The 19,777-nt window shown below is 39.4% G+C and overlaps 1 protein-coding gene across 1 annotated transcript in view; it reads left to right on the top strand.

Moving 5' to 3' along the window:
• The first annotated feature begins 264 nt into the window (after positions 1-264).
• Positions 265-19,777, top strand: part of lmo1 (LIM domain only 1) — a 32,119-nt gene continuing 12,606 nt past the window's right edge. The window contains exons 1-2 of the mRNA XM_052145773.1: positions 265-830; positions 19,411-19,624. Coding sequence (XP_052001733.1) covers positions 809-830; positions 19,411-19,624 — 236 coding nt within the window. The 5' untranslated portion in view covers positions 265-808. The remainder of the gene's footprint in view (positions 831-19,410; positions 19,625-19,777) is intronic.

Below are 19,777 nucleotides of genomic sequence, written 5' to 3'. Positions count from 1 at the left end.
CAGAATTAATGAGAAAAGTTCTCTTGCCCTAGGGGTAATTAGTGTCCTTGGAGTTAAATAAGCTAATTCTTAGACACCTCTGGCACAAGCAATTATGTTTGTGTATTGAATAATTGATTCAAAGAGGGGGGAAGGGCTGCTAATCAGATCTGAGCATAATGAATTGATTTAATTAACAGGGGAATCTGTGGCTCTCTGGGAAGTGCGCGCATTTATTCAGGAGCAGGAGCGAGCAGAGCGCATAAATTTGGTGATAAAGGCAGCGCGAGCATGCTCTTCATAGTTGTCAGCCTCAGAATTGGATTTCTTGAATATAGTTATAGTTTCGGAGCAAATAAGAACTGGGAGGAACACGTTTATGCCCCTACATAGCTTCTTCGCTTCAGCTGAAAACGGGTGTTTAGAAGACCGTGCGCGATTAGTCCAATCGTTTTCGTGGCTTCTTTCATTTTCGCATGGAATGCACCGTGGTGTCGGTGTAGTTTGAACACCGTTAATTGTGCTTGCAGTTTAGCCCGTGGATGTTACTGACGCGCACAAGTGGGGGACATCGCAGAAGATAATCGCCGAAAATAAATTAAACAACGCAATAACAGACACGTATGTTTCTCTACATGGATTTCCGTCACTGAACAGCGGAAAACCACACAGACGAGCCCGTGTAATTAAAGCTTGCAGCAGCAACGCGGACGGTATTACATTATTGTTGCGAAGCAATTTCTTCTCGAGAGACGCGCGTGGCGAGCGCTGAAGTGTGCTGGAGCCGAGAGCGGATCGCCTGGAGCCGGACTCCTCGCTCCTCAGGACGATGGTGTTAGATAAGGAAGAGGGTGAGTAGACTGATTGTTAGTTCTTTATTTGCTCGTTACGAATAAAAAGGTAGGACAACAACAGAGGGCAGGTATTGGCGTCTATTTTCTTTCGGAACGCCACTTTCATGCTCGAGCCCATTTGTCATATCAAACGGACACGCTCGCGAAACCTGTTTTAACCTACTGTTGCTAGTGTTCCGTAATACGATTATTGCCCATTTAAACCCCGTAGAACCAAACAGTATCAGCGCGGGATTACATCTGTGAAGTTAGAGATGTTCTATCAGCACCGGTTGACCTCCGTTTACAGGTGAGCGCATTTTGCCCTTATTGATGGGTCTAAATAAGCGCAGATTAGGGAGACTTTTATATCAGTTTATTCAACATTTTTGATTTATGTAGGCCTATGAACACAAAGTCTATCTACCATTTAGAAACTTTTTTTGGAACTCGTGGTGCTTACAACTTTTTCGTAAGGCATAAATCTGTTCTGAATGCTGTTTTTATATCTATCTATCTCGCACTTATTTCTACTAGTTTTAGCCAGGGGCCCTTTCCACCTCTAAAGTAATGGCTTGCATTTCGGCCCCATATTTGTGTCTGAAAATGGATATTTCAAATCTCTTTGAGCCAACCAATCACTAACCCATCTAAAAACCAATAAGGGGATTGCCGTAGAAACATAAATTGGTCTGTCTCGCTCAGTCCATGTTGCGCTAATGTACCCAAATTAACTCAACTGTAAATTGTCTTCTTTGGATGTCTGTCTTGCTAAAAGTTCCCCATATGATTCATGATTCAGATTGCTTTTAACAGCTATTGGCTAAGCAATATGGTAAATGTACAAGGTGATGCAAATGGCATTAGTAGGAGAGGATGCACAGGAGCATGTAATGCAGTCAATACTACATTAACTACTGATGCCCAATTACAGAAGCAGGGAGAGTGGCTTTTAGGAGCATTAGGACTTACAGAAGAGCTTAGATCACCTGCTGCTCATTGCCTAAAAGCTTAACCCTTTGGTTGCTGGTGCCGACCAACTGCGCTGGCATTTTGGCAGGCATGGGGAGGCAGCTTGGACCTGTGCGTTCTCTCTCTCGCTCACTCACTCGCGCACACACGTTTAACTAACACAGGCTTCCGATATTCAGATAAGTCTGATTCTAAATTAATCAGTCCAGATAAAGTATTCTCATAGTACATCTTTGTGTGTGAGAGATGAAGAGAGAATAAATGCCTGCATAACATAATTTAACCATGTTCATAAAAAAAACCCCTCATATTTGCTCACATCACACACATACGCCTCTGTTAACATGAATGGGTCCTTTGACTCTTATGGAAAAACTTGCTGGTTGCACGTTTATGTACTCCATTGTAGCTGAATACCGTTATGAGGTAATTGCACAATACCATTCAGTACTTGCCTAAGTTTTTATCAAGACTCATGTCTCAAGGAATAGCACAAGCACTACTCTTCTACCTTTTTAAATAAAATAATCTCTCAGTTGACTTAATTCTCTCTGGAGAAATGGGCTATTCAGCCATTTTCTTTTCCTTCAAGTTAACTATCTGCTACAAATGTTAGGAATAATTGGGTCCTCATTGTGGACTTGTTCAGGATTGATCATTCGCAACACTGGGCTCCCTAAGAACCTGTAGAAGAGAAGATCAACCTTCTATTCTTCAACCTGATGATAAATTCTTGGTTACATTTTCCTGTTCAATTTATGAGCCCTGCATGCCCACCTTCCAATGGAATCTGTCCATTCATAACGCATATTTGAAAAGCAATGTTACTAGACCCCTGATCTGTCTGCTGCCATAATAAAATTCGGGGCTTCAGGCACCAGTTTTTATTTTGAAATAAGAATTTCTTAATTCTTTACATGAGTTACCATGGTAATTCTGTCTTGTAGCAATGTTATATTGAGATAAAGTGGACCGTAATATTTATTTTCTGTTATTCCCCTTTCTGTGGGCTGATTCCTAATTTCCATTTTTTACTTTTATACATTCCTTAAGTCTTTTCACTTTTTTCCCCCTCATGCCAGGTAATTTTCTCCCTTGTATTTGCTATTTTCTCAGCATATTGGCTTGTTCTTTCTCTAAATTAAACTTGCCAATTTCAAATATTGAAATTACATAAATGTTTTCTCGCCCTGGGTCTCTTGCAATATTGCGCCTGGATTCAGGGCCTAATGCTTGTTTCCTGCCACTTATATTGCTTCAGCCTGAAGAAATTCCTACTTTATAAACATTTCCTCCTGATGCAATTACAATCCAATATACTGTATCTGCAACTGATGGGTCCTCAATGTGGAGATCTGCCATTGCTGTGTGCTCTTAAATTGGCATGCTCTATTTTGATGACCGTTTGAATGTAGTGCCCTTGTATGATGGTCAGACACATTGCACAGAGGTTGAAATGTTAAACACGTATGCTCTGAAAAAGAGATTGAGTTAGACAGAGGTATGTTGGGGATGGAACGATGCACCTGTCTCTGACACAAATGGCTGCACTCATCAGATCAGCTCACCAGCTCAATCACTTTCCCTTGCTGTGTTATGTAAGAGCACTTTTATTAAATCCACAGCCTGCACATGAGACGCGCACCAGATTGCACGTTTACATGTCCAAACACTCTGTCAAACATCAAGGGAGCAGGGTAAGGCTCACGTTGCATCCATATGGTCATCGCAACAGCATATCCATGAGAATTCCTCCCAGTCATCCTTCCATTTCCTCATGTAAAGCTGTAGATACTGGTACGTTTTTAAATAATTCCCATAATCATGGGATTTTTGAAAAGCTCCAAGGACGTACAGTCCATCACTGAGGCATTGGGAACACGGAAAACCTTTTATAACATCCTCAGACATGCCGCCAGTTAGATGAATCGTCATTTTTAGGCTGCCTTTTAAAATGTCTCGGAGCAATCTTATCTTTCACCTTGAGTCCTGAGATGAATGCAGACAGGTGCAGTGTTCAGGGAAAAAGGAACGTGAGAAAGGGAGAGGTGCCGAAAACTATTTTGAAGTTGTGTGTGTGTGTACACAGAATTTACTCAATCATGTCTAGCCTTTTTTTAAATTTAGCTTAAAATGGGAGAAAAAGCCCTTCCAGTTTTGTTACAATAAATGTCTGACTGTGGGGATATGCAAGGGCTTCAGTGCTCTGGAAGCATGTACAACGGTCAATTTTCCCAATGGACATGCTCCAAGAAATAGTACATATGCTCTGCTAGAAAGGGGGATATACAGCTACATATTGATGATTTTACACTAGGTGGTTTTTAATTTACTTTCCTTTGGTCTTTAGACCACATGTTATTCCCTTGTGTCACCTTGTCGTAGCACCTCTCCCTTGCGCGTCTCGCTGCAAGGGTGAGTTGCTTCATCTATTGCGTTTTGTATGTGCGACCACTTTCTCTCTCCCTCACACATACTCTGCTTCTCTTGCAGTAGGTTGTCACACTTGGCTCAATTTCATCAGTCCTTCCATTTCTGTTTTTATTTGTTTCTTCCCCCCTCCCTATAACTCTTCTTTGCAGTTGTCCTGTGCAACTCTAGGAACGTGTCTTTACAGCCAACTGTGTGCTATAGCTTAAGAACAGTCTGATGACCTACATCTCCACACATCCACGCAACTTCACAAGCAAGTTTTTAATGTTTTTTTGGTATGACCTTGTTTAGGTTCAGCCATAAAGAAAAGTACAGTTGGCCATGCTAATGAAATAAATGACTAGCACACTTTGCTTAAGGTCTCATCCTCCCTGTCTGCTTGTTCTCTCCGCCAGAGAGACTTTTATAAACTCCTCATTAACCTTATCACATACTATAGCTTGATAAAACCTTTCCTAATGATATCTACACTGATATCCACATTTGGGTCTAATGAAGTTAGAAAGTGCAGCTTGGTGTATCATAGACATTCATTAGTGTTGCCTTTTTAAAATCAAGCAGTGAATGTGAGCTCCACTCAACACGCTAGAAAAGTAATATCACGCAACTCAAACATGGAACACTGAAAAGATACCTTTTAAATGGGTTCTGAAAGTCTTTTAGATGTATAAAAGGAGTAGCCCTGTTGCATTTTGAATGTTGAATGTTTGTGCAAGTGTTATGTGGTTATGAATGATAAATGTGGAAATACAATCTTAAGCATAATTGTAACCAGGTCTGTTTATGCATGCATGTTTCCATATTGATATACATTGATCTTCCATTATTTCTATTAGTTGGAAGGCCTTTTTTAATCTTTCCTAAAATGCTCCCTAGACACATGTCTGCTAGTGTGTTTACTGGAGGGCTGCATGCTCGCACTGATAACGGTTGTGTGTAAGGTGTTTTTTTTTTTTTTTTTGGTGACTGGGTATGTGTGTTTAATAAAAGCGCAGGCATATGTGCACACCTGGGTGACTACATGTTTACCTTGTGCATGAGCGAATTTGTATATCTGTGTCGAATAGGATTGCTAGTGTGCTGAAAGCATTTGCCATACAGCATGTGTAAGTGTGCAGTTTAAGTTCTAACTTTCTCATTATTGCATGTGTGTTTTGCAGTGGAGCTGTAAAAGACTATTGAATGGTGTAGTGCAGATGAATAATGAAATGGTTAATGCTACTTGGATCAAGATGAGATTTTGATTAATCACTCCTGGGGTGAGAAAGGTAGTCAAACTAGAGCACTTTTTTTTTTTTTTTTGAAGACTGTAATTGTTGGACACAGGGACCCACCTCACTGCCCCTTAAACCTCCACACACATTCATATATGATATTATGGTGCTGTATTTTTGAAAAGGAATATAAACTAGGTTCTGGAGTCTTAAATTTAAAATATTTAAGCATTCATTCTCCATCTTTATTGCATTTAAATTGGTATTAATGCCATTTAAGGAAAAGCAGAACAATTTTTGTTATTGTTATCATAACTTATACTAAATCTAGGGATTTTATTCATCAATATTTTAATGCTGACTTGGGCATAGTTTGCTATAAATGCAAAATTTTTAGTATTTTCTTTCTATTGGGCAACATAATTAAAACTCTTCCCTGTTCAATAAACCCTCCATATGTACACCATAAAACAATAATAACAATCTTCATGTAAACCACTTAAAAAAATAGTTGGGAGGGAGAAATCCAATACGGCCTGTGTAAACACATTCCATACAAATCTTACATTTTTCTTTAATAAATTATATTAAATTATATTATTTTAATAAAAAAGCCACAGGATATATAAAAGGAAGATGCTGTTTAACAAAGTACCAGAGGCATGCTGGCAAATGGAAACCCATCCACCCAATGAGATTCTATCTTCCAAGACTCATTGGCTGACCTTCAATAAATAAAATCTTGAATGCCTAATTAAAGGCAATGATTGCCGGTTAGTTTGTATTGTTCCTTAAAGGGGAAGGACATAGTATCTGTGATTGATTAAATCAATGCTCCGTGTGAGGGTTCTGATCCATTAGAGTGGCAGCTGTGGTCCAAACGCTTGGCCACTCTGCTTGGTTTTAATTTAAATTGGAAACTGCACAGGCCGAATAATGCTGTGTCCAGTCCTCCTTCTGCAGGCCACCGATTTTTCCCATTTCTTGACACACTTAAACGTGACAATCTCCTGTGCATGGTTGGAGCTCATAATGCAGTGGCCATTCCTTTTAACTCGAGTTCTCTAACCACGTCAATAAACTTTGATAGTCTGGCCACTCCATAATAGTACTGATATGGAGACTGTTAGTCACAAATAAATCTTGCATACATTGTGTGTGTTTATATTACGCACACAAACGAACTCATGGGCTCAAGATAGTGAAGTAATTCGGTCATTGAGTAGTGTCAAGACTGAAAAATGAGTGTTCACGTTCTACAATGACTCGTGGGGGAACTGTAATATCAGGATAGCTTATCAATTACAACTTGTTACAGTAATATCTCCCTCAGCCATTAACGCCATGGAATATCCACCTGATTAAGTCTTGTACAGTAGCCACTAGTCCCAATCTACTTTGCTGGACCAAAAAGCCTGTGGGTGGGTGAATGGGTGGGTTAACTATTACAATCCAAACCCTGCTTCATTATTTACCCCATTAGGAGATGGGCACCTGAGAGCGAGTGCTCAAACGACACAGATGCCTCGCACTCCAAACAAATACCCCCCTGTGGTGGATTTGCATTATTCAGCTTTAAACGGAGCCCAAATAGATTTTTTTGCTGCATTCGGTCTCCATTTCCAAAGCCTAAAGCCTGGTTCTGAATGGCACACCTGTCTTCTGGCATATCTTTTGAAACCCTAAATGTGCAGTAATTCCTGGGGAGATGGTAATTTCATTCATCACTCCCTAACCTTGGGAGTGACAAACTTAAAAGCGCCCACATTTATGCCTAGCCAAATGCATTTTTAATATCTGCTAAAATGTGTTGGGGCATCATTGTGCGACAGCTGGCAGAAAGAGGCTCTGACAGTGCTAATGGTTACATTCTTGCCAGGAGTCATGAAGTAGCAGATAAGATTGTCCCCCTTTTTTCTCAAATTCTGAAAAGATCTGGAGGGAGAATAGATGGATTTATTTCTTTATTCAGATGCAAATGCAATATGTCGGAAAAGAGTTAAAAAATTGAGTTCATATATATGAAGATGGGAAGGGGGATATTGACAGTGCCTTTTAGTGCAGTAAGTGGGATGCAGTCTCAGACGTTTGTTTGCACAAAGACCTAACGCAAATGTGCACTAGAGGTCTACTGTAGAAAGAAGTGTCTTAGAAATTTGACTGTTGATTGGCTGGATGTGGGGTCACTAACACTGATTAGCTGTTTCTGAATTCACGTACTGTCCGATTATGTACTGCATATGAAGAATGTACATCTTGACCGTTTAAAAAGGTATCGGTATGTTATTTTAGGTATGTGAGTAGTACATTCCCGGACATGCAAAAGTGAGAATTGTTCCATGACCCAATTAATTAATTTGATATATTGATTAAAATGTGTAATTTTGTTGGAAGACAAGAATAAGATGTTGGGCTCAATAATAGACTTTAAATAAGAGTAGCTCTTAAATTTGTTGTAGGTTATTGTATGCCTCAATGCTGCATATTTTTCTGTTTTTATATTTCGTTTATAACAATGGCTTGAGTATTTAAAGATATTGGAGGGCCGCTCATGGGCTCAGCATAATTAATGGACAAAGATATTTCTCCACATAGCATCCATGTAACTTAACAACATTTTTCAAATAATTATAGTTTTTTTTTTTTCTTGTGAGCTAACATGTGGTGTTAGATAAATACTGGCAAAACGATGTGCATATTAACTGCATGCAGATAAATTAACCTCTAGTGACAGTTTAGTTTTAAGATAATAGATATGATTGTTGCTACATCTATGTAATAATTATATCATTCCATTATTGTGAGGTGAAAATGAGGATCCACTCTGAAAGTGTTGCTCAAGTCGCTGTGTGTAAATTCCTTAATGATGTTTGGAATTTTCAGATGTAAAAAAAAAAAACACTTAATTTGGATTATTTGAAAACTGGGACTGATAATGGACAATGTTGTGTTGTCACTACAATCATTTGGGGAAAAAAAAATCTAGTTTCTAGTATTCCATTTTGATAACTCCAGTATTCTTTCGGTCCTTCACTACTTTTTTTTTTTTTTTTTTAAGCATTCATCCTACTAATTTGTTACTGAGTTTGGCCTACTATATAGTAGGGAAGTTGGCATACACTGTTTTTTTTAAATAATAAAAAAAAAAATTCAGTAGCTTTTCTGATGCTGGTCTGTTGACAGCTCACCTTCCAAAGCTGTTTTCTCAGCTTTGGACATTTGTTTGAGCAAGTTTCCTCCTGCAATAACACTGCCAGTTTTGCACATCTCTGAAATAAGCAGTAATTCATTTTGAATTGGCTGATACATTTAATTAACCCCATGTGATTAAATTAAAATAATAGGATAAAGTGTGGAGCAAAAAAAAAAAAAAATGAAGTTCTGTTAATTGGATCGCATCTGTTAGCCAAAAATTTAGGAAGGCAAAAGGAGCTAACAATGTGTTTAGTAAGCCTCTCAATCTCCAAGCAAACGTGTGTCTGCGTGTGCGCGCCTTGGGGCTTAGTGCTGACTGCAAGTGTAAGAAATGCACCTCTGACATGATGGAAATGACCGGCAGGGCTCTGAGAAAAGAAACACCCTATTTGCAGGCTCTGCTCTGCCCAGACTCCCCACTCTGCTTCGCTTGATGCCTGGCCACTGTTATTGCAGGCCTAATATGGCTGCCTCATTTGGGCAGGATCAGAAGTAATTATGCTCTGGGAAAGTGGCTGCGACCGCAGGGGTCAGGACACTTGTAACATTTAAAAAGAGCAATTATTCCCAGAGACACAACTCTCCCTTATCCCAGGCAGTGTCAGGGTCACCGTGAGGGAGCAGCGCTGCTGCGTTTCACCGGGGATCATTAGCGGCAGCAGGCTGCTTAAGTTTGCAAAAGTGCATTACATTAATGAAAGGCACCCTCGTTCCAAATACACTGGTCATGCCAGCCCTGATTCTCACTTTAACTTTTTCTTCCTCCCTCTTTCTTTTGTTCAAATTTACTCCTTAGCCCAACTTTTTTGGGTGTTAATTATATCAAAGTCATTGCACAATTGACTAATCTGCCCACAAGCTGTAGCTGTACATATTCTCCCACTCTGTGCTTAAAAGTACATGATGTCTCCCGAACCCATGCATCAATAAGTACCAGACTATACTGGTCTGGACTTATCAAGACGGATCAACTGTCTCTTATTCATTTGTCTGGGTTTCTGCTGGCATATTCTACCTGACATTATTACCAGATGTGTTTTGTCTAGGCAGTGGAGCATGAGTGTCTACAGGGTCAATTAGAGTAATGATGTGGACTGATTTAAAAGGAATGATTCTTGCAGACAATGGCAGGACACCTGCTTCAGCTCCCCATAAACCTGCACAGCTGACTTTTTTTTAAAAAATTTTTTAACCCATTTTAAAAACATATTTTTTTATTAGGATTCATTGAACTGCGTTTATAGTAGTGGGGGGCACTCCCTACAGAAAAAAAAACAAATGTAGCAATTAACCACTTGCTTGATCTAAACAATATAGGTGTAATTTTAAAGCTTATAATCTGGACTTTACACTGCATTTATCTGATCCTACCAATTTCTAAATGAGTTTGAATTTGCTGACAAATTAGAACTGTTCTCATTTTCAAATTTATCAGAACAATTATATTCAGAGTTGGTAAAAACAAAGATGAGATGCCATTGCACTCAAAATTGAGCTCAGGTGCTGCATCTTTCCACTGATCATCCTTGATGTTTCTACAACTTCATTGGAGTCCACCTATGGTAAATTCAGTTGATTAGACATGATTTGGAAAGGCACACACCTGTCTATATAAGGTCCCACAGTTAACGGTGTCTAACATGTCAGAGCACAAACCAAGTCCAAGGAATTGTCTGTAGACCTCCCGAGGCTCTATCCGGTATCGAGGCACAGATCTGGGGAAGGGTACAGAAACATTTCTGCAGCATTGAAGGTGCCAATGAGCACATTGGCCTCCAAACTTCCATTTACGGATGGAACCACCAGTACTCTTCATAGAGCTGGCTGCCTGGCCAAACTGAGTGATCGGGGAGAAGGGTCTTAGGGAGGTGACCAAGAACCCGATGGTCACTCTGACAGAGCTCCAGCATTTCTCTGTGGAGAGAGAACCTTCCAGAAGAACAACCATCTCTGCAGCACTCCACCAATCAAGCCTGTATGGTAGAGTGGGCAGACGGAAGCCACCACTCAGTAAAAGGCACATGACAGCCCATCTGGTGTTTGCCAAAAGGTACCTGAAGGACTCTGACCATGAGAAACAAAGATTGAACTCTTTGGCCTGAATGGCAAGAGTCAAGTCTGGAGGAAACCAGGCACCACTCATCACCTGGCCATTACCATCCCTACAGTGAAGCATAGTGGTGGCAGCATCATGCTGTGGGGATGTTTTTCAGTGGCAGGAACTGGGAGACTAGTCAGGATCGAGGGCAAGATGAATGCAACAATGTACAGCGACATCCTTGATTAAAAACCTGCTCCAGAGTACTCTGGACCTCAGACTGGGGCAAAGTTTCATCTTCTAACAGGACAACGGCCCTAAGCACACAGCCAAGATAACAAAGGAGTGGCTACGGGACAACTCTGTGAATGTCCTTGAGTGGCCCAGCCAGAGCCTAGACTTGAACACAATTGAACATCTCTGGAGAGATCTGAAAATAGCTGTGCACTGATGCTCCCCATCCAACCTGATGGAGCTTGAGAGGTCCTGCAAAGAAGAATGGGAGAAACTCCCCAAGAATAGGTGTGCCAAGCTTGTAGCATCATACACAAAGACTTGAGGCTGTAATTGGTGCCAAAGGTGCTTCACCAAAGTATTGACCAAAGGCTGTGAATACTTATGTACATGGTTTTTTTTTTTTTCTTCCGTTTTGTATTTTTAATAAATTTGCAAAGATATCAAACAAACTTTTACATTGTCATTATGGGGTATTGTTTGTAGAATTGAGGAAAATGATGAATTTAATACATCTTACAATAAGGCTGTAACATAACAAAATGTGGGAAAAGTGCTGTGAAAAATTTCCGAGGCACTGTATCATTAAAAAGGTCTCAATTAGTAAAATGCAATGAACTAATTTGTTTCACTTGGATGCTAAACTGCAATGTGTATGAAATTCCCACTGACACATTAATATAAATAAATATTTTTCACGTTTTTCCTTATGACTTCCTAAAACATACCTATAACATTGAAAATTACATATCGTAACTTACAGCAGACTATCCCGATTCAAACGAGCCCTAACACAACATAAGATATTGAAATATTCCTCAAAGAGTGTATATGGAAAGACCATGTATAAAAGAGGCGCACGTGTGCATATGTCCAAGGACTTTGTGTGTGCAAACACACATCCACATATGTGCTCCTCTAAAGGATTTGGATGCTCCTGAACACTTAATATTTCTGTATTTTGTAGTCTAATCCATTCATATCCAATGGCTTTACATTCACTTTAGACTGGGAAAACCACCGGTGTAACAAGGTGAAATAAAACCAAAACAATTTTATGAAAATTGGCTAAAGTTGAGTGCCCAGTGTGAAAGTTATTGAAGTGTCATTCCAACTGGATGAAATCTAGTTTTCAGAAGAAGAAATAAATGATCAGTCAGTTTTGACCGGAACACAATATAAGGGTTAATCCTAACTTGGCACCATGATTTGCAACCATATTATTCCTAATCATGTATGTACATGCATTTAAAGATACGCACAGACATTTCAGTCTGAGATTAATTTGAAAGAGGGGAAAAAAAAACTAGATTCTATTACATCTAGTATTGTCATAATGTAAGCAAAGTGATACTACTAAAATCTGCTGATAACACAACAGATGCTTATCTTCAAATTTGTGTGCTGAAGCTTTTGAAACTTTTATACCTCAACATGGAATTGGCAATCTTCAGGAAATGTTCCTTACCAGCCACCAGTTATCATAGTGCTGCCAGCCACAGTATTTATCTATTTTAAATAGGTACCATTTCAAAGACCTTAAATATCAGCATCTCATCCATTTAGCAAGGAAATCTGTAAATCTGGACTAGATCTGCCCTCTCTCAGGGCAAGTTGGAAGTCCACAGAGATCATCTTCATCACATGCCTTGGAGAAATGCAGTTAATAATGTATAATCGCAGACCTCTCCCATCCCTGTCACCACCAGGATTCCCTTCTGGCAAATGGTTGAGCTCAAAAGACCACAACCTCCCATGGCTTTATCAGCTTTCATTTGTCACACTGTGGCCTTCTGGTCCAATCTGTCTCATCCATGGTACACATCTCCAACACACTCCTTTTTTCACAGTACTACCTTAAACCAATGAGTGTCTCTAAGCTCATACCTATTTTAGCATCTGGCTTATATCAGCCAGGCTGAACAATCTATAATAGCTGAAATTATCAGCATGGGTCAATAACTGTCTGCTTGCTCGATTAACAGAAGTGGTTGCCCCTCCTTGTGTCAGTTCCAAAATGTAATTATGGATTTCTCCGAGCTTAAACGAATGGTTTACCTAAAAGTCTATCATTATCTTGCCTTCATGTTGTTAACCCGAATGACTTTCTTTTCTCCACAAACAAAAAAAAGGAGATGTTAGGCAAAATGGCATCAGTCAGTGTTTACTTTTTATTGCATATTATTTCCATACAATAGAAGTTAACATACTGCCTAATATCTCCTTTTTCTGTTCCAAGTAATACACGTTTGGAACAAAATGAGAATATAATTTTTTGGGTGTACAGCACTATCCCTTATACTTTTTTTTTTTTTTTTTTTTTTTTTTTGTGTGTCTTTTAATCAATTTTGTGCACATCTCAGATGCTATCATTAAATTATATTATTTTTTTTATTGCCACCTTGTTATCTAGATGTATCTGCATCAGACTTTGAAAAACACATTTTTTTTTTTTGCATTTTATTAGCACTTTTTTTTCTATCAAGTATTATTTGGCTTTACATTATACATTTTGACCAAATAAAAATTTTGTATTGCATATTATTTGTACATTTTATGAACTCACCTGTCGTTGAAGAGTTCTGGCACTACTTTTTCCCCCCCCCACTTGTAGTGTTTAATATTTTGGACTTCCCTTCTCCATGCATACATTGCTGCGGTCATAACCAGAGCCTGTCTGTCTTGAAAAATCATACCAATAGCTTTGCAAAAGATGACTGCCTGTAATCCCTTTATACATCTGCAGTCCAAGTCTCCAACACATTGTCCCTCTAAATTGGTCCCTTTTTCAGATGTTTTGAGGTAATGCTCACTGTTTATGCTGTTGAGGTTCATTTAAGGGTATTGTGGGATCCATATGCAGACTCTAAAGCACAAAGTAATGTTGATTCTTGTGTAGTTGAACATCTAATTGGCTTTGGTATGAAACCTATAGATATCGTAATTAGTGGTGTGCCTGAAATTGATTTTGTGGCTGTTAACTTAAGAGCATATTATAGCCAGTTTTTGGAATAGCCCAATCAGGAATAGCTCTGCCTGCTCTCCCACTAATACCACTGCACTTCCTTTCACCTGCCCCCATGGAGAGGCCTTACATTGAGGTCTCAAGCTAATTGATCAAATTGGTTTATTAACAGTGAGCTCTGCATCGTAATGTTTTCCAGTTGTGGGTGAATCTAACTAAACTTGCCAAGAAAAGCAATACAAAAATATGAAATTGTTTTGCATAATGAAGCCTTTATTTTGGAATTTAGTTTTTGCATTGTGACACACTATTTTTAGGACACTTAAGCACATTTTACCCCAAAATTCACATTACCGCTACACTTCCGAATGGTTTAGCTTTTACTATTGGCAGTTTTTTCAGTGAGTCTCATAACACTGATTTTCTCTTTGACTACAGTAAAAAGATGCTGTTGAATTTATTAAAATCTGTGAAAATTAAATCCAGTACCAAGGGATTACTATTATAAGGTAGGTAAACCAACTCAACAGCCGTATGCTGGTCCTCAACACGCTACATACTAACAAGAACCAACTAGGAACAAAGAATAAAAGGGTATTTATACACATGGGCTAACAAGAAGATTAACACCTGAGACACAATTAGGGAAATGGGCATGAATACAGACATAACAGAGGAAGATGCAGAACTTCAAAATAAGAGTCTCTTCAAACTTTCAACATAAAGGTGATGTGACATGAGTATCATAATATCCTTTTTTTTTGTGTGCATTGCTGTAATGAGAATTGGGGGTAAAATGTGATAAAGGGATAGTTCACCAAAAAATTAATATTTTCTCATTTACTCATCCTCGTGCCATCTGAGATGTGTATGACGTTGTCTTCTGCAGAACGCCGAGAAAGGTTTTTAGAAGAATATCTGTTGAGATATTCTGCCTTTATGTCCTTTTGGAGCTTCAACATTTTAGTCACCATTCACTTGCATTGTGAGGACAGAACTTCTAAAAATCTACATTTGTGTTCAGCAGAAGAAAGTCATACACATCTGGGATGGCACGAGGGTAAATGAAGAGTGAATTAATTTTGGTGAAATATCCCTTTAACTATGTAAAAAATCTTAATGGCCTTAAAATAGGCTTAATTTTCTATATGCAAAAAATACCAAAAGAGTCCTTTGGGAAAACATAGGAATGACGTGATGTTGAGGCAAATTGTGATTGGCTGGGTCAGAGCATCAGAGGATGTGGGCTGTTCCCGGTATGCAGTGTTTAAAACCTACCAAAAGTGGTCCAAGGAAGGTCAACCGGTGAGTGGGTCATGGGCGTCCAAGGCCCATTGATGCGTGTGGGGAGCGAAAGCCAACTCATCTAGTCTAATCCCACAGAAGAGTTACTGTAGCACAAATTGCTGGAAAAAAAATTCTTATGATTTGAGTATTGGACCAGGACATTTTCTTGACTGGTTTCGTAAGAATTGTTCTCATGAAGACTCAACACAAAACAATCAAAATTAAAAATAAATATTTCCAAAGCTAAATCTACTGTGAAAATGTGATAAGTGTGCTGTATTCATTGTGCTCAATTTTTTCCTCACTCTAAACCTTAAATGAATCAAAAGTGTACTCCATTGATTCTTTTTTTTTTTTTTTTTTTTGATATCTGCAAAATGGAACTTGAATGTAAGGCCTACATAGAATCCAAATTCTATCTTTATAGCGGAAAGTACTGTACAGTACATGGTCTGACAGTTTCAAATGCAAAAAAACCCAAAAAATATTAGACAGAGATAAAGTCTTTAAAGCGTGTATGGGTGGAAAAGAGGATGACAGGGAGCACACCAGTTATTAATTGCAAATCAATTTTTTTCCTCCCGTTTATTTGTTTGGGGAAAAATGTTTGACAAGCCAAACGCTGCCTCCTTGAAGGAAAAAAATTGGTCTACTGTCATGATATGAATCAAGTGGCAGATAGCAGGATATCCTTTTTTTTGTGACATGGAATGACACAGGAAGGTCAGCTGCACTTGTATCTGTTAAATGGATTGGATTAAGTGGGATCTGCCTCCTCAGTTTGCATCTCCGTTTATAATGTTGCCTTTTTTGTTCTGCAGGACAAAAATGGGGGAAGGGTCTACCAGCAAGATTCCAGACTGTGCAAAGAGTGATGACAGGTGCAGTCTTCTGGATAAACCCCAAAATACCAGCTTACTGATGTCATAGTTAACATTATGCACTTGTATTCAGACATTTGGTTTGTCGTTTTAGGTTTAAAACATGGGGCCATATAGGGGGTTCTAAAAGCAAACACCAGCTATCTATTTGAGACAATAAGAGGTTTCTCTGATTAGCTCAAACAGGATATAGCGCTAGTCACTCATACTGGAGGTTGCTCTAATTGGTGAGACACAAGAGAGTCAGCAGACTTAAATCTGGGTTAGGAGACCTGTCACGCCTTGATGGTGTCATTCAGTTACCCACAAACCTGAATTTGTTCAATAAATTTTTCTTAGCATGCATTGTTAGGTGGGGGGTTAAACCAATTATATGTGGGGAAAATGACCTTTGTGTATAATTAGTTATCTTATTTAAAGCAAAGATTTTGAATAGAATAACTAATTAGCTGTCATAAAAGGCAAATTAAAGATTTTTGTGCCATCCCTTCGGGAACTGAAAGAGCCTTATTCCCAAGCTCGTACTCTCACACACGTACAGTACAAACACAGACACACTTTTTCTCACAGACGAGCTGTCTCTCTTCTCATTAAGACTGTTTCTAGTTCCGCAGAAGGCTGACAGGAGAGCACTGTTGGCATACCTGCAGAGTGCACCTCTAACAAGCCATGAAATGCAGGTAGAAAACGACTGCCCTCAGCTTGTGTGGCTTCAATTTAAAGGCTTTTTACCTTCATTTATACTGAACATTGGTATTTATAGCGAGTTTTGTGATCCTAATGCAGCAGCTTCGAGGGGCCCTTATTGAGGCCGGAGGGGAGCAGGGGAAGAGGCAGGAGGGGGTGCATACCACTAATTGATGGCTCCCATCAGCGGTGCTAGACCAATTAGCTTCCCTCTTTTTCCAGTTCTGATAAAGAAATAAGATGGCTGAATACCACGAGCTCTTATTCACATCCAAGTCATAAATTTAACTAACAAGCCCTCGCTCTCCTGCCCTCTCGCTCTCTCTCTCTCTCTCTCTCTCTGTCTTTCTCAACTATTTTCTTGAGTGCCCTCACATTTTTACCTATTTTTTTTTTTTAAGAGGAAATGCTAATTATATTCATAGCACCACTGATGTGTGGACAGTTCAGAATCACTGAACAAATCTGGATCTAATAAATGAGCATGTGCATCAGAGAGTGAGAGAACGAGCATGTACTAAACTAAACATGGATATTGGAAGTACAGCATGAGAAATTTGAGGTTAGTACAGTAAGGGGAGTATACAAAAAACATTAATATGCTAGTTGCATGCAGGGAACTGGATAATGGAGTTTATGCCCACTGGCGTACATTTGATGATCATGTACAGTAGAGCCATTACCGGACATTAAAGCTGGGGCAGAACAAGAGCTGCTGCATGTGACCTCTGCACCCAACAATCAGCATACTCTTAACGGACATCTCCTCTCATACACCAATGCACTCACAATCAGTCAAGCACAAGCATTATATAAACATCACAATACCAGGAAAATGTATGATGAAATGAGACTATGTATTTGAGATTAATAAAATGTATGCCTTTAACGTCACAAAGTTAGAGATCAGCCAATATTGTTTTTTGTCAGATAATATTGTTTGATAACTGATAAGCAGAATTGATTTTCAATTATTTTTTTTCTGCTTTATACATTGTGATCCCAAAAAATTATAATCATTATTAATAATATTTAAATAATAATCTCAATAATTAAATAATACTATTGTTGACAAAAGACAAATATGACAATGTAGAATGTCTCAATGGAGATTTTTGCCATTTTATCAGTAGACCTGATGCTAAGGAACTGACAACTGATTAATGAATGTCCTGGGTTCAAGACAAGCTCAATTGACAGCCATTGGCACAATGTTGATTTACCACAAAAAAAAAAAAAAATTGACTCAAAGATTATTTAAAAAAATCACAGTTACAGTAAGGCACTTTAAATGGAAGTGAATGGGGCCAAAACATTAACATTAAAATACACACTGTTTCAAGACACACACATCATACAGGTACATGTTAACATTATTTTATTGTGATAAAATCGCTTACTAACCATATCTGTGTAAAGTTACAGTATGTCAAATATAACCTTTATGACACTAGTAAACAATGTAATCCCAGTATTGGATATAACTTTTCTGAGATAAGGTTAGTAAGTGATTTTATCACACTAAATCATTTTAACTCCCATGTTTACATCTTGTGGCTATTCCTTTTAAACAGCGTTTATTTTAATGTTTATGAACTGGACCCATATACTTCCATTGTATGTGCATTTTAATGGTTTGACCGTCCGTGGCTGATACACTGGCGATTGGGGGAGGAGGGGTGGGGGTGTTGAAGGGGGCATCACACAGGGCTTTTTGAGAGAAAAGTGTTTTGAAAGCAAAGAGAAAAAGAGAGGTATAGAGAGGGAGGGAGAGTGCCAGTTTAGCTGTGTGTTCTATTAGATGGATCAATAGCTCAGTGTGGGAGAGAGTGTCTTAAGAGCTGTTGTCCTGCGCTTTCAGCTGTGGCAGACCTGTTAGTGCTGGCAGAGGGGTGCCGAGTGCCAGCGTTACCAGCTTTGGCCCGGGGGCAGCTTTTAGTCCACACACAAATGTCAAACTACAGATAGACTATTAGTGTTTAGTGCAGTTATTAAATGGACTTTATTTGTCCTTTAGGAGGCTAAAAGGCATGCTTAAAGGGGGGAGTCTACGTGACAACAGGGCAATTTAGCTGGTTTGGTTACTCTTCACTGGTTGCAATGCAGGAACGTGAGTGCAAGTGTAAAAGGAGATCGGGCTTTAGCGTGTTTGTGTGTGTGTGGAAGCCACTTAGGCCACACCATATCTCAATGGAAGCTGAGACCAGCCTTCTTGCGGTCAACAGTGCTGTAAAAGGTTAATGTTGATCTATACCAAACAAAGCCCACGGGAGGCTTTTAGCATGGCCAACAGTTTTCATTTTGATGAAATAGGGCCATGGATAATCTTCCAAACAACATAAATACCTCTGTCAGCTATCTAAATAGAGCTGGTCCTGGGGCATTCCAACACAGAGATGCATTCAAACTCTCTTTAAACTGTGTATGTTTCATGCCAAAAATAACATCTGTTCTTTTCTAGTGGGGGCAGCGATAGATGAATGTAGTCCAAAGTGACTAACGTGCCTGAATCTGCAAGGAAAAACATTGCTGCTAATGCATATGAAACCGGGTTTGCGAGGACATAGCATATTTTTTGGCCTGTGCTTTGGGGTTGCTGCCACCCTTATCAAAAAGCATGGAACATGAAAAGTCACCAGTTAAGCCAGGCAGTAAATCACAGTGCTCTCTGTTTGTCTCCGTATTGCCACAGGTGTGCCAATGCTCTCTGTCCAGCCCAAAGGAAAACAGAAGGGATGCGCCGGCTGCAACCGTAAGATTAAAGACCGCTACCTGCTCAAGGCCCTGGACAAATACTGGCATGAAGACTGTCTCAAATGTGCCTGCTGCGACTGCCGCCTGGGGGAGGTGGGCTCCACCCTCTACACTAAAGCCAATCTCATCCTCTGTCGCAGGGACTACCTGAGGTAAGAACACGCTCGAGTCAAAGTGCTACCACAGCAGAAAGGGCTTGTTGCACCTCAGGCTTCATGACATTCAGAAAAGTACACCCTCTTCTAGCAGGCGATGATTGCCACCTTTTCTATCTCCTTCCTGTCTTCTCTCGCTCCTGTTGCGTT

This window comes from Xyrauchen texanus, chromosome 2 (genome assembly GCF_025860055.1).
Source record: "Xyrauchen texanus isolate HMW12.3.18 chromosome 2, RBS_HiC_50CHRs, whole genome shotgun sequence".
Taxonomy (NCBI): domain Eukaryota; kingdom Metazoa; phylum Chordata; class Actinopteri; order Cypriniformes; family Catostomidae; genus Xyrauchen; species Xyrauchen texanus.
Note: the sequence above shows the minus strand (reverse complement) of the source record. Positions and strands in the feature narration are given on the sequence as shown.